This window comes from Zeus faber (genome assembly GCF_960531495.2).
Source record: "Zeus faber genome assembly, chromosome: 14".
Lineage (NCBI taxonomy): Eukaryota > Metazoa > Chordata > Actinopteri > Zeiformes > Zeidae > Zeus > Zeus faber.
The window spans coordinates 10,154,815-10,170,904 of record NC_137200.1 but is presented as its reverse complement, the minus strand read 5'-3'; the positions used below and the strand labels follow the sequence as shown (position 1 = coordinate 10,170,904).

At 41.9% G+C, this 16,090-nt stretch overlaps 1 protein-coding gene across 1 annotated transcript in view; it reads right to left on the bottom strand.

The window, feature by feature from the left end:
• The window catches only part of cadm1a (cell adhesion molecule 1a), a gene marked incomplete at both ends in the record, with an annotated part of 96,781 nt that extends 81,572 nt beyond the window's left edge, over positions 1–15,209 (bottom strand). Inside the window, 2 exons of the mRNA XM_080014218.1 lie at positions 4,003–4,149; positions 15,041–15,209. Coding sequence (XP_079870344.1) covers positions 4,003–4,149; positions 15,041–15,209 — 316 coding nt within the window. The remainder of the gene's footprint in view (positions 1–4,002; positions 4,150–15,040) is intronic.
• Between the last annotated feature and the right edge of the window lie 881 nt (positions 15,210–16,090).

The window sequence follows — 16,090 nt, the reverse complement described above, 5'->3', positions numbered from 1 at the left end:
AAGTGCCACAATGATAGATGTTAACAAATGGCTTGATGATTCACACCTGTTTCCGAATGTTAAGAAGACAGTGTGCAAGTTCTTTACAAAGACACACTGATTGCATGCATCTGATTGTGACCCCTACGTGTATGTGTCTGCAGAGATCATCCAAGTAGTCTCTCATGTTAAATATCCTGGTATTATCCTGGACACCACCTTATCCTTCAAAAAACAAGTGAAGAAAGAAATCCAAATAACCAACCTGGCTAATTTTCGTTATATAACAAAACAACTGCAGCAACTGCCGAAGAACTGCGGCAGCAAAACTATATATGAATGCAATGATCATCCCTCACTTAACATACTGTCTGACAAGCTGGACACCGAAGCCCACTCTCTCTCTGTATAAGCAGGCTCTCAAAGTGTTAGATAGACAACCCAACACTTACCATCACTGCAATTCTTGGCAAATATGACATCCTTAGCTGGGAAAAATGTAATGAAATACACTGACAGCTGCGCGATGTCTAAGATCCAAAATGGCAAGGCTCCTCCACCACTTGGTACTTTTATCTAGCAGAAAAATTCAAACGACTACTCTGAGAGGGGACTATGTGATCCCTTTCAGGTCCAGCTCCTTCAGCCAATAATGCTTTTCTGTAAGAGCTTCTCAATTGTGGAACAGCCCCCCAACGTACAGCTACATAGTACATTGCTCCTTTTCTAATTATTGTTATTATATCTGGCTAACCTGCTGATAACTTGTCACATTTCCTTTGCCCGTTGCCAGGCGGCCAGCTTTGCATGGCTTGAGTATGGATGAAATATTTTCTAGTATTATTAACAATCTGACATGTTCTTCAAGCTGTGTCTGACACCTCTGCGTTGCATGGCTTGTGCGTTGGGTGTATACCACCATTCTACTAACCCGTGAATGCTTTTGTTTTTAACATTTTATCAAGACAAACACCATGACTGTTGTGTTTCATTTACGTTTACTGTTTATTGCTTCTCTGCATGTCTCCATGAATCAAAAGATGGTTGTGGTCAGTATTGCTTGGCTGTGTTTTGCTGCTTCGTGTAGCTTGCTTGGATATATGTGCCAAAATGGTGTTTGTTATGGCTGTATTGTTATACTGATGTTTTGCAGTTTCCCGTTGCTCTGCCTGGCTTGCGTTCCGTCTCGAGAATTCTTGTTTTTCGTTGCTGTTTCTGTCTTTAAACTGTCTTGTTCTTTGATATGCAAATGTCATCACTTTATAGGTTTCATAACATCTCCCCAAAAGACTGCAGTTCAAAATTAGCCAGCTGGCTAACACCGCCACGTTTACAGAAAATCTTGATAAACGTGTGTTGTCCTTATGAATAAGTAAATGAAATGAACACCTTTGGACGTCTTTTCAGCCCCGTTCTTTAAACCAGGTGGAGGACAAGACAGTCCATCCTTGTGTCTGACAGGAGAGAGAGAGAGTCGCCTGGTAGATGCACCGCTCTCCATCGCCATGGTCCATGTCAGCGTGATTTTTACCCTCTTTGATCTTTGATCAGTTATTCGATTATTGTTGTGGGTATAAATAATTTTGATAAATATTTTGAAAATGTAGGGTTTTTGACAACTTTTAATTTTTATATTATTTGATTATGTGATGACAATGATGACAGTGATGATCACACCACTACCCCATTAACAGAAAACAAAAATTCACAAATATGTATAACTGTGCTTGTTATAATGGCTTCCTTCTAGTTTTCACTTTCAGGGAACGACGTCTCGTCACGGAAACACGCGAGAAGTGACGCCGGAAATGATACCGTGTGTGAGACAGGATTATTTATTTTTCGTTATGTTCTTGATCACTGCAAAAAAAAAAAAACCCCAACAACTAATGAAAGCAGAAGTTGAATAAGGAACATACAGGTACTCCTCACTTAAGGACCTACCTGTTTAACGACCGTTAGGACCAGGATCTGTATTGAATGCTGCGTACAATACCGCTGCGTGTGCAGCGTCAGAGCGCCAAGTATCTCATTGTGCATCACCCTTTATATACTATATACACTATATATACTTTATATACTATATACACTGTATATACTATATACACAATATATACTATATCCACTATATATACTTTATATACTATATACACTGTATATACTATATACACTATATATTCTTTATATACTATATACAGTACACTATGTATACTTTATATACTATATACACTGTATATACTATATACACAATATATACTATATCCACTATATATACTTTATATACTATATACACTGTATATACTATATACACTATATATACTATATACTCTATATACACTATATACTCTATATACACAATATATACTATATATTGTATATACTATATTCACTATATACATCTTATCACCGTTCTCCATCTCCTGCCCACAGTCTGTCAGTATTCACTACACTAGCGTTCGCAATGGCCCCGTCCCCTTGCCGTGGAATAACACGGGTCCCCGCTTCGACCAATTCGCTTATCGGCCTGGTCCTAGGAACGGAACTCGGTCGTTAAGTAAGGAGCACCTGTATTAAGAACCTAGAGAAGTAAAGTAAAATAGGTATGTTGTGTGTTTCTGGCTGCTGCTCAGTGCACTCCCGCTTCCCCTTCTCGACCCCCCACTCTGTGTCTGCTCTCATTGGCTGTAGCTGGTTGCGTCACTCCCGAGTAGAGCCCGACACGTCGGGATATTAAAGCTGCTTGATATCTCGCCGGCGCGCAGTGGGATCGCGTTGTAAGCAATTCACGCCGCACGCTCGTCGCTCACGTGAGCGCGCTATTGTTTTCCTCCAATCCGGGGATTTGCTCAGCGATCACCACAAACCTGTCGGCGAGTGGAAAATAAGGCCAGAATCACGTAGTCTGAAGCCGGCATGAGTCATTTTTTCCCTTCATTGCCATATTTTTAAGAGTATTTGATTTCATTGTCATGGTCCTCGTCCTCAGTGATCGAGGGAGAGAGTTCAGGTTTCCATTCCATTCCATTTTAATTTTAAACAGAGAGTGAAAGATCCGGCGCCTTAACCCCTAATTGCCCCGGGAATAAGCGTGAAAATAGAAGCATGAATTTGAGCAAAGTCTTGGCGCCTATCGATGACTTGGGAAATGTAACACTCGCTCGTCTTGACATGGGAGTGACGGAGCTCAGGCGGCGCCAAGGTGGAGAGGGCGGAGCGGGATAAGAGCTTGTTAGCACTGCTACAAGGAGGAGGAGGGGATGACAGGCTGGGAAGAAGCAAGAGCTGGGAACCCTCTGATGAGCGCAAAGTCAGAGGGAGAGAGAGACTTGGAGGGAGGGAGGTGGTGCCGAGGAGAAATGAAAAAAAAAAATAAACTAAAAGACGAAAAGACAAAAAAGGGAATCGGGGCCAGAGATAATTTACTCAGCCCAGGCTCATGAGATCGGCGTCAAACCATGTGTGTTGTTTTTTTTTCTTCCAGCATTTTGTTTTGTATCTAAATTATCTTAATCAATATCGTGAGAAATATGTTATTTTTACATTTTTTTGATGAAGGAATGAATGTCTCTGAATAATTCACTATTGACCTCTCGCAATAGCTGCACATACGCAGATAGAGAACAGACTTGGATGTATTTGAATGCGAATAAACATGTGCCCATGAAGTCCCTGATACATATAATTAAAAATTTGGGTATTTTTGTACGTTTGTACACATTTTTTTTTTTTTTTTTCAGACTTGTGCTTTTTTTATGCCAGTAATGAAAAAATCGTTATCCCAAAAAATTCCCTGTACATGGAAATGTTCCCTGCCAAATAAACAATAAGATTCTCAATGCGCAATTTCTGTACCACTTCTATACTATTAATATACAGTGTATATATATATATATATATATATATATCATATATAATATTGTCATAGAAGGAATGTACCCATAAGATAGTCTTAAACAAGAGTACACACAACAAACAAACAACAACAAATAGCGGGAGACGCCGAGCCCTGGGGTCGGTACTCACGTTTCAGGTTCCTGAAGAAGATGGTCTGTCTGTTGGGGTTGAGCAGCTGGATGACCGAGTCATCGTTGTTCTTCACCCGGCAGCTGATGGTAGCCACCTCGCCCTCCATCACTGACACGTCGTCCATCACCAGTTCCTGACTCACCACTGGACGTGGTGGTGAAAAAAAAAAAAAAAAAAAAAAGAGACGAGCAACTTAGCATCGGCCGAGTGTAAAGACGTTGAACCAGACCAATACGATTTCACGTCAAGTTCACAAGATATAAGATAGGGTAAGACTTTATTAATCTCATTATTTTATCCATTCTATGTATTCAATTTTTTTAACTTTATGTCAATGTCTTTTTTAATGTGTTTCTTTTGCACTTTGTTTTAATGCTTTTGATGTTCTATATAAAGCACTTTGAATGGTATTGCTGTTGAAAGGTGCTAATATAAATAAACTTGCCTTGCCTATTAGTGACTAGTAGGACCAACATGATGAAGTGTCTGTTAGTCTACAGTAGGTACAATATACAGTATTGCAGCATTACTTATACAAAGTGGTGTACAGTAGGGACAGCAGTGGAAAAAGTGGAATCTGGTAAAAATAGCAGTTAAAGGATGCATACAGTAAGAGAGTAACATCAGCAGTAATGGAGTGCCATACAGTATTAACACCAGTCACACTATGGCTATTTCTATATTTTCAACAGACCCTATTTCTACAGCCCTGGATCATGGTCAATCACAACCAGCGCCATGTCAAAGGGATTCACAAGCTCCGCATCTCAAGCGAAACGACAAACGACAACAACAAAAAACTCCCAGAAGAAAGCCGAGGAAGGGGAAGGAGAAGGGGATCACAAAGGGAGGGATCGCAATTCCTGGACGGCCCGGGCTGACTGCAACGGATGGATGTAACCAACGAAGTCCGTCGTTGGTTTTACACTGTTTTGGACACAAGTGTTTTGTATGGACCAACCGCATGAGCTGCTCTATAGACCTTTCACCCGTTTTGGTTCTTTGCTTTCATTTCCGTGTCAACTGCAGATATTAGTGACTATGACTATTCCTGGGTACATTTTTTTTCATTTATTTCTCGGTTATTTTTACAGATTTTTTGTTGTTGTTGTAAATGTAAGGTCTATATTCATTGTTTATCATTATGTTTGTACTTTCTGTTCATTGTATATTATTTATTATTATTTATTATTATTATTATTATTAGGTTAATTTAATTGTTTTTTGTTAATTTTTTAGGTCAATTGTACATGGCAGAACGTATCTATCTTCTACTTGGTGTTTAGGTTTATTTATTGTATTTTTTAGGTTATTATTATAGTTTTTTGGTACAGTTTTAGGTCAATAGCTTTAATTTAGTTGTGTTTATCATTAGGTTTAATGAACATTACCAAATTCTTACTGTTCATTGTTTTATTTTCTGGTTTATTGTTCTTGTTTGTTGTTTATTTTTTCGGTCTACTGTACATAGCAAGACGTATCATTATTGTAGTTAGTGTTAATGTTTATGTTTGTATTTATTGTTTATCACTAGGTATATTCATTTGTTTATTATTAGAATATGATTGATGCACAGACATGCGATCGTGCGGTGTATACCTGTGAAACATAGTCACATGAATGCTTTGCCTTTGTGATTGCATGCACTTGTGCACTTATGCCACCTTTCTGAATAGTAGGCCTACATCCTCTTCACCCAGTCCCTGGCGATAATGTGCTTTGATTCAACTCCACTTCTCTGCGTTCTCATACCAAGAAGTCGACACGGATCCTCAAGGAAGCATCCTTTCAGATGTGCTGTCAGCTCAGCAACTTTTCTCCAGGTACCACGCCCAATCCTCCCTAATGTTACTGTAGGTAGGTTTCATGCTCACGATCGAGCGAAGGAGAGACATTTGCGTGTGATACCCCTCCCCTGAACAACAACCAAAACACTGTTTGATACATGTGTTTTTCTTTCTCTATTCGCGGGGGAAAGCAGCGGGATCTGCCACGGACAACAGACAACGCCGATATCCGATTTGATATCCTCAGGGAGATGAGCCTGGAGGAGCCTTATGCCATTCACACACTTGTTATTTCCACAGACAAAAAATAAAATACATTGGAGAATGATGAGTGGGTGGGGCAGTATGGCTAGCTCTGTTAAAAAACAACAACAAAAAAAAAAAAAAAAGCTGTTTTCATGGCGTATTCTGAAGATAGTAATCTTCTTTCGGAATGGAGAGCCTCAGGTCCACCTTTCTCTGCAAGAAGTGACTTGTTCCACCTTCAGAAATGTGGAATTAGTTATTTTGTCTCAGTAATATAGTTGAAGACATTATTTTCTTAATGCTTGCTGGATAAAATAATTATTGGTTAAAAAGAACTACTGTTTAATTTCTGGTTCTAATTTTGTCACTGTTGAGGGTCTCTGCCAATGGTGGAAAGAAACAAAGTGCTTTCCTACAGTACTTAAGTACATTTATTTTATGTCGACTTTACTACACTACATTTCAAAGAAAACATCTATGTATTTCACTTGTCTCACTTGAAATAGAAAATCAGGATTCATATTTTTACATTTCAAAAGCAAGCAAAGGCAGTAAAATAAATAAACAGGAACTGGATCAATGAAACTGTAGCTTTAGGATTTCTCATCAATGATCGATTTGGTCCATATTCTTGTAAATAAATGACACTAACTACACAATTAATTTTGTAAATTCTAATCAGGATACGCATGAACATCATCTGCCGAAAAACAAAAAAGGTACAGTAGAACATCATGATGTATTTGTAGAATCTGTTGTATCAGGGCAGTGGATATGATTATGACTTTGATTATGATTATGACTACTTCTAAATTCAAGATTCAAGATTTTTATTTGTCACATACATATACATAATTCCATACATATATGCAGTGAAATGAAATCAGTACTTAATTAATTAATACTTTGTATGGAAGTACAATTAAGAGCAAGTACTCGAAGGCTTAAGTAGAAATCACTGTGGTGCTTTCACTTTCACCATTTTGTGTCACGGTATTTGTGCTATTTGTAAAGTAAAAAGCTGGAAGAGTACTTTTTCCACTGCTGGTTTCTCCTGCATTGCTATTCATAAGCGGCTAAATCTTTCTAGCAGTGAAAGTCCTTGACCCCATCACTGCAGTGTCCCGCCAAATTGCCACTCCGACGCACGCACGCACGCACGCACACACACACACACACACACACACACATAAACACACGCGCACACACACACACACACACACACACACACACACACACACACACACACACACAGACACAGCCCTTGGCACTGCTGTAGCACACCATTCCTTATGGATCCACTAATTTCTAAAGGCCACCACCAATAGCGTCTCAGCTATTCAATGCTTCCCTATGTCACTCTCTCCGCAGAGATACATTGATTCCACAGTTGCTGCCATATATCTTTTCACAAATAAATCATGTTAGTAGTTCAACATTTTGAGATCTTGTTAAAACGGTAACTTGTCAAAAAGTGAGTGCAGCCTTCAAATGACATGCCTATTGAGTGAGCCAATTATCGATACGGAAGAATCCTCCACCTCAAATCTCTCATCTGAGTGGTGGCTACATTGATGTTGTGGTTGTTGGTGAGAATTAGCTTTGTTTATCACTGGTTGTCATGGCGTTGCTGATGCGTGACGTTCAAGTAGTAACTGCGCCACCATTTTCTGTTTGGAAAGGGGAGAAAATAGTCCAGAGGATGGCCTTTAAGGTTGTGCATTTACTCCCGGCTTTACCAAACTTTCACAGGCGACGGCGGAGAATGTTCTGGAAGAGGGAGGCTCTCCCTTAGGAGGAAAAAAACACAACAACAACATTCCCTCCATCATAGGTACAAAAATAACTCCCTGAATACATGCCCAGCCTGGTAGGCTAAAAGGAACCACTGAGGGGTGGAGAGGGTGGAGAGATAGAGAGAGAGGGAGAGAGAGACAGAGGGAAAGAGAAAGAGAACTAAGGCAAACGAGAGAGGAGGGAGAAACATCAAATGCTTATTTGCATGCCTCAGTTGTCAGAGTACCTCTAAATGTCCCTGTCATATAACATGGAGAGAGAGAGAGAGCAGGAGAGAGAGAGAGAGAGAGAGAGAGAGAGAGAGGTGGGCAGATGAGAAATTGAACCCTCTGATGCTGACAGATAAGCATAGACTGCCTGACAAACAAGACTTTAAATCTGCTCCCCCCGGACCCCAAACAAAGCCCCCCCAAATGAAATGCACCTCGCTGCCACTTGGCATTCCAAAAAGCTAAAAAAAAAGAAGCTGTGTTTGTGTGTGTGTGTGTGTGTGTGTGTGTGTGTGTGTGTGTGTGTGTGTGTGTGTGTGTGTGTGTGTGTGTGTGTGTGTGTGTGTGTGTGTGTGTGTGTATGGGAGTGTTTTTGAAATTATCCTGCAAAAAGTTATTTGTAGAGATCATCTGACAATGATGAGGCAGCGTCAGGGTGCCGGGCAGAATCGGACTCGGTATCAGAATTTGTTTTCTTGCCCAAGTACATTTTCATGTACTGGGAATTTGTCATTGTACAGTTGGTGTATTGTAGTGCAAATAAAAATTTAAATGACAGTGCAATAATAGTTCAGTTTTAAGAGTCTGACAAACAAGAAATACAATATACAGTATACAGAATAAAGAGAATGTGCTCTATGCACCAGACAAAGGCTACAGCAGGGGTTAAGTGACAGTAAGGATGCGAGTATTGACTAGGTGCAAATACAAATACAACTACAGTACGAGCCACTTGGAGAGGGCAGCTGGAACATGACAGGGGCCAGGCAGATCCGTGATTGGGGCATGGCTGACCCATGCAGGGTCCCTGTCCGGTCCTTGCTCGGATCTTGTCTGTAATGATATCCCCCTCGATGATGTAATTTTTTGCGCCGGCGCCTGGGAATACCCCCAGTCTCTCATTTGTGGAAAAGCAGTTGCAATGCTTTATCTGTCCACTGGGAGGAGCAGTGGTTCAAGACGTAAAGCAACTCGCGTATACGGGATAATCTTGCGTTGGTTTAATGAAAAATACATGTACACTTCTGTACATCAAATAGAATCAATATATACATCTCTGATATTAATGAAAACACTGTGTTTTAATTTACATAAAATAAATGTGAAATATCACAAAAAATATAATCGCAATAAATAATGTATCGCAAAACTCCCCATATCGTGCATTTCCGCACCTCATACTTCTAAGGACTTTTTGGAGGAACTGTCCCTTTTATCGTGTCCACATTGCTGGAACTACTGTAGGAATGATCGTGTTGTCTCTAATCAGAACCCATTTTTTGAGTGACTACCGAAGCAGAGTGCAGGTAAAGCTTTGGGCCATCTCTTTGATTGCACTTAATGGACGATCATTGTGTCACCCAACAGGTCTGTAAGCCCCCACACCTAACCAATACATGTGCAAACGCAGACCTACTGACGAAAATATGGTTAGGGTTAGGTTAGGGTGAGGGGTGAAAATCTGAGATCTCCCCCTGAAATTTGATTGTGTTTTTGTGAAGTAAGCTCCATCTCATGGTGACACACTGCAATTGAATAAATGGGTGTGTTTACATTTTAAATTAAACACCCCCTGTCAGGACACATGAGAGGGAGGGGGAATTCCAGCCAGTTGGCAGCCGATTGGGAGCCGCCTGGTAGTTGGCTGGAAACTGGCTGGAAGCTGTTTGTAAATTAGCTGTCAACTGGCTGGGACAGCCCTATTCAAGTGGCTCCTACTGTATCGGTGCAGGCAGCAATACACGGGGTCCAGGGTGACAGCCCTTCGCTAAAGTTCAATGGAGGAGTGTCTATTGGCTCTCTGTTTCGGTGTGTTTTGTGACTGCAGAAGTTCACTCATTCTGGCCTGGTTACAGTGTAATTCTGTGTTTGGGCGGTAATTGCGGCTGTGGGTGATTTCCAATGCCGCAACTAACGGCGGTTATCATTCTGAAGTTGGGCTCCATGATTATGCCGTAAATTATAATCATGATTATTTTAGTCAATATTGTGAGCACGATTAATTTTCACGAATATTAATCTGTTTTGGGGAACACAATTATCTTATGGCACTTTGAAAATAAACAGAAAACTGCCTTCACAATAATAATGTATTATATAAACCTATAAATAAATAAACTAAGCTAAGTGGTTTAACTGACTTCAATTGCAGAGGGTATATAATTAAATTAATTGTGTGTAGCAGGTTACACATTTTTGTTGTAATTGTAACAAATCTTTGAGGCATTTGGAAGGGAACCCAAAAACACAAAAATAATGAAAATATTTCAAAACACATACACCATAAATACCTTGTATTATGTAATTGCTTATGGTTATTGTTACCAGTAATTATAATTCAGGACATTTGTATACATTGATATCTCTGGAATGTATACATTCTGATGAAATTGTTTAGGGACTCCTAGAGGGAATGAACATGATATGAGGTACTGTTTTTTTAGCTGTATACTTGCTATTACTATAGATTCTTTATGAACATTTAGAATTATAGTGCAATGTCGGAATTGCATATTTTATATACTTTTTAAGTGGTACTATAGAGTATGTAGTAATATTACATTTCCATAAATAATAGGTATAGAGTTTATTTCATCAAAATTTTCACTTCACAAATATGCATTCCAAAAAAAATAAATTTGGCCCTCCATTAATAGGCACATTTTAGCTCTTGGCGGTGCATGTCAAAGGAAAAAAAAGCCCATTTTAGACTGCAGCTGGCGGATGATGATGAATCTGACACAGAACCACCCAAAGCAAGCCCGAGGCCTCAATTCAACACATCTGACAAACTCATTCACCGAGCTCCGAGCAAAGACGCATGTTGGCATTTGACACTTTCCCATTTCTTACTTGGTGGTCTCGCTGACACCCGACATCAGCCAAGCGTTGAGGATTTCTCCATCAGAGAAATCACTCCCCCAAAGCCCCCATTCAACGATCTTCACCAAACAAATCGTACTGCCGTGCCATCTCGATATTAACTAGGTTTAGAAGATAAGGCTTTTGTCACATTTAGCGGGCGTGCGATAAATATCTTGTACTTGAAGATTGGCAGATAAAGAGACAGCAGGAGGCGTAAATCTAGGCTGACTAGTGTGTTGAATGCAAGCCACGACAGGCTCAGCCCACGTTTCTGATGAAGATTGTTGGCAGTGGTGATTTATCAAGAAGTAGAGATAACCTTTTTCCAAGCTTACAAATATTGATATTAAAAAAAGCTAGCTTCTTGTATAGAAGAAAAAACAAAACGCAACGTGACAGGTACTCAATGTGTTTCCGCCGTGCCACCATCTGCACGGCTGTCGCCCCAACCTTTTTAGGAGGTGTTAATTTCCCTTTGACATTTTAAGGGACAACTTGAATCCGTGTTACCTCCTTTGTACATGCTTAGTGAATGACATGTAATAATTTTCTGCTCGTGTTGTTGGTGTAGCGCCTGCTCATAAACATGACAACTGGCGGCGCATCAGGGGCCTGTCTGCACACGGGTCTATGCTTGTGTGTGTGTGTACGGTGAGAGAGACGGATAGATAGACTGAGAGGGAGAGAGAGAGGATCTGTTTTTCTAATGGCTGTATCTTTCTGCACGTGTAGAGATGTGTGATTTTGGAGTAATGGGTCTGGATGTGGACGAGTGAATCTTATAGTTATACCCGAGAGAACATCCTTCGCTGAATATGAAAAATATAGCTGGTAGCCATGATGGCTGTTATGAACACTCAGTAGATAGACCGTAGACAACAATCAATAAAGATATGTCAACAAAGATAGACCTAAAAATCAAAAGGAATTAAAAATGACCCCCCCCCCCCAAAAAAAAATTGGATCTGATCATTCATCGCAGTGAAAAACCAGATCAGAAACCTATTTAAATAAAACATTACTGTGGCAGACCAAGGGGCACGGCCAAGCATCGGCTGCAGACGGCAGTCCGGCTCCCTTTCCCGCAGCCGCCAAGCTGCCTCGAATCTGATGGATCAGCACCCGCGCGACGTTGATTGGTCAGACTTGGGGCAGAGAGCCTTCTTAATGTTTGTCTGTCTTACGGAGGGGATGGCAACGGGCTCGTCAGCCGACCAGGAGCCAGAGAGCGGAATGCCATTCCTCCTGCGCCCGAGATTATTATAATCATAATCATCATCCTCATCATTATTATTTATTATTGATACTTGTGGTCAGCGGGCCTTTTTGTTCAAGGTTACAACAAAAACTCTAGCCATGTTGGCGAACCACTGCCATAAAGACTCCATCTCCCTCCCTAAACCCTACCTGTGGGCAGAGACACCCACAATTACTTTTTCCATTACATTATCATTTGAAAGTTAGTTTTAACGATGCATAGTTTTGATTTCTTTGCAGTCTGAGAGAAGTTTTACTCGATATAAAGGAGGAGTCTGATTCTATGCAATATTAATTAATGTGTATCGGTTGGTGTTTTGCCTGAAAATTTTAAGAGAAAAATCCAACTACAAGGATCTGTTATGTAGGACTGGATGTTAATATCCCTTAATTGCACTGTGAGACATGCTGCCTTGACTCTGTGGGATGGTCAAGTGAGTGATGGCAACTTCTGGGTTATCAAGTGGGCGCCCTATTTCTTCGATGTTTCCCTGATAGGCCCACCACACCTCCGGAGCGCTACGCAGTGAATCCCGGTGTCCCGGCCTCACCCCCTAGATGCCAACTTCAGTGGTACCTTGATTTACGAGTGCACTAACAAGCGAGTTTTCCGAGTTACGAGCCATCCTTCCGTCGATTTTTTGTATTGATATATGCAAGCAAAAATGTGAGTAACGAGGAGCGAGCTTCAGGTACGCCGCCGCTAGTTGGCGTGGCGAGCGAATGCAACCAGCACCCCACATCCCACTCGTTCACTTCACGTGAAAGCATGGAAGCATCTCTTTTGTCTTTTGTGCTCGCCAAAAAAAAAATTCTAACCATGGGTCCTAAGAAAGTAAGTGCTGAGAAGAAGAAGCGGATGATGTCGATTGAATTAACACATGAAATCATAGAAAAACATGAGCGAGGTGTGCGTGTGATGGAATTGGCAATTTTTTTCAAGTTAAGCGAAAGTGAAGTGAAAAAAAATAAAAAAATTAGCAATTAAGTTCAGCAATAAAGTGTAGCAACAAACGAAAGCGACCGAAAAAGCACGAAACAAACTCCTCCAACCTCCTCCGCCTATCTCCTCCACCCTCCACCTCCGCCAGCATCTTCCGTTAGTCCAGTTCGTCTGATCTCCAAGGTAAATACACTTTATAAAACCAATTTATTTCTTTACATTCACTTTTATTGTGTTTTATTATGTTTTTATACAATATTTGTTATTTATAAATACATTTTTCTGATTTAAAAACATGTAACAAAAAAAATTGGGGTGGTTTTTTGGGGGCTGGAACGGATTAATGGCATTTCAATTAATTTCAATGGGGAAAATTGATTTGCTATACGAGCAGATTGAATTACAAGCTCTGTCACGTAACAAATTATTCTCGTAAGTCAAAGTACCACTGTACTAACTTGAGGGCCCATGTGGAGTCGTTTCACTTAATCAAGAGCCACTGAATACCCTTTTCAGCAGTTCTGGAGAGATCAGGGGCCTGTCTTGGAACACGTTAGTAGGAATTCCCTCCGCCTCTTTGGGCAAGTCAAATCTGTTTTCTTCCTCCAAAGCATACAGGAAGTGGAGTACAGAGAGTGGTGGCCAGGACTGAGGCACGCCACACCCCCACCTGTCTGGGCTACGTTCCACTCCCCCTCTCCCTCTTACCACCTAGCAGAGATGGAGAGGGAGCTTGGTCCCTCAGTAGCTAACAGATATTTAGAAAAACCCCGTCAGTGCCGGTATCCTGTCTTGGAACATGTTGGTTGGTATTCCCTCCACCTCTTTTAGCAAGTCAAATATGTTTCCTTCCTCCAGAGCATACAAGAATGGAGTACAGACAGTGGTGTCCAGGACACTCCCCCTCTCCTCTCTGATACCTCCAGAGGGTTGAGCAGTGAATCCCGGCATCCTCTCACCCCCTAGATACCATCTACTTACTTGAGGGCCCAGATGGAGTCCTCTCTCTTCATCAAGAGCCACTGACTACTCTTTTCTGCAGTTCTAGAATGGTCTTTGACTGCTTGCCAGTGTACCTTTTTTTTGGGGTGAGGACAACCATAGCACAAGGTCTGGTCTAAGGTTAGTTGGCGCGATCTCAGCTGGAAAGCAGAGCCTCTGGCCTAAGTCTGCCACCAAATTGCATGCCCCAACTAGCGGTGACTGATCTTGATGTGGTGCGTCTAACTTGACCCTCACCTTCCTGGACGAAATGCTGTTGCCAGTCAACGGGATGAAGGGGGAGGAACGGTGTTCACTCTCAGCCACTGACCTTCCAGCACTGTTGCAAGACGCCATAACACTTGTTGTGCCGCCGAGTGTATCGGCCTTGAGTGAGGCTGGTCTTTCAGCCCACCAGGATGCGTCTTATTGTTGCTGGAGTCGGGCATAGGGAGCATGTGGGATCTTCTCCATACCACTGGCCTCATAGGCAGCCTTGATGGTGAAGCTCGCTTTTAAAGTCTCCATTTACCACAGCTCTTTCAAGGAGATCTTTCTCTTCTACACTCCTTCCCATCTGATCCATTGCCCTGAGCGATGGCCTTTGCTGACGTATCTCCTGTACCGTGAGCCTGCATCTTTGCATTAGAGTAGACTTTTAAGGGTGGTGTGCTGGTCCCAACACAAAGGCCACTTCCCCTGCTGCACTCGGCCCACAATGTCCCTGTGCTTGAGCTACACTTTTGCTTGCTTGGTTGCTTCTAATGGGGTCCATTTCCTCCCAGTCCCCCGCCTTTTCCACTTTCAAGATTGGAGTTTCATATCAGGTTAGTGGCCACATGAGGCGTGGAAGGAGCCCACATTGCATTCTCCAACTTCAACTTGTGAGGGAGTGTGGTTCTGTCAATGCACTCCAGGCCATTGACGGCATCCTTCCTGAGCTGATTTACTTGGTCTGTGTCTTTGCGGGATGCGTTGTACCACTGACTTCACAGGCTTCTCTGAGATTGTTGGAATCATGTCATCACCACCATAAAAGCATTGGTCTGACATCTTCCCTGTGATAATGAAAATGTTTCTGGACTTGCTGGGCTTGATCTTCATCTGAGCCAGCTCCATATTTTCTTGAAGCTTTCTCAGCAACCGTACAGTACAAGCCTTGGTTGTGGAGAGTGTTGTAAGGTCCTCCATGTATGCTCTGACAGGTGGAAGCCTCAGGCAAGGTCTTATGCACTGTCCTCCAACAATCCATCAAGATGCTGTAATTATCACCTCCATGGTCATGGTGTAGGCCAGCGGGGAGATCGAACCGCCAGCCATGATTCCCACTTGCAGATGTTGCCACGCCGTGGTGTAGTCTGCTGTTGAAGTAGGCCTTGACGAGGCTTGTGAGGGCCACTGGTACCCTGAAGAATTCAAAAGCAGTCCAGAGGAGGTTGTGAGGGACTGACCCAAAGGTGTTGGCGAGGTCCAAGAACACCACGTAAAGATCTGTTCCCTCCTTCTTGGCGACATGTATCTGATGCCAGATGATGCTAGGAGTCTAATTTGACAGAATTGGCTGATTTCTGATTAATCCTTTTCCTTTGGGATCAGGATTCCTCTTGCTCTCCGAGAGGATGTTGGTATCTCCTGCTTGCGCCAAAGCACATTCATGAGCCTCCAGAGGAATCGCAGGAGATCTGGTGCATTTTTATAGAGCCTGTATGGAACTCCATTGCAACATGGTGTGATGAGGCCTTTGCACTTTGCACAGTTTTCTCCACTTCACTCCATCTAGGTGAACAGATATCTACATAGTTGGTGTTCTGGTGGTTAGATCGGTAGCATGTTAGGTGGGAGGGTGATCTCTTCCTGGCATCGGTTGTCTGTGCAGGACTTTTCCACCTATGTGACCTACCACAGCAAAACCACCTCATCTATAATACACCAAAAAGATTAAAAATCGGAAAAGATTTGCTCAGAGACAATGCTTCTGACTAAATTGTAAATAGATCAGC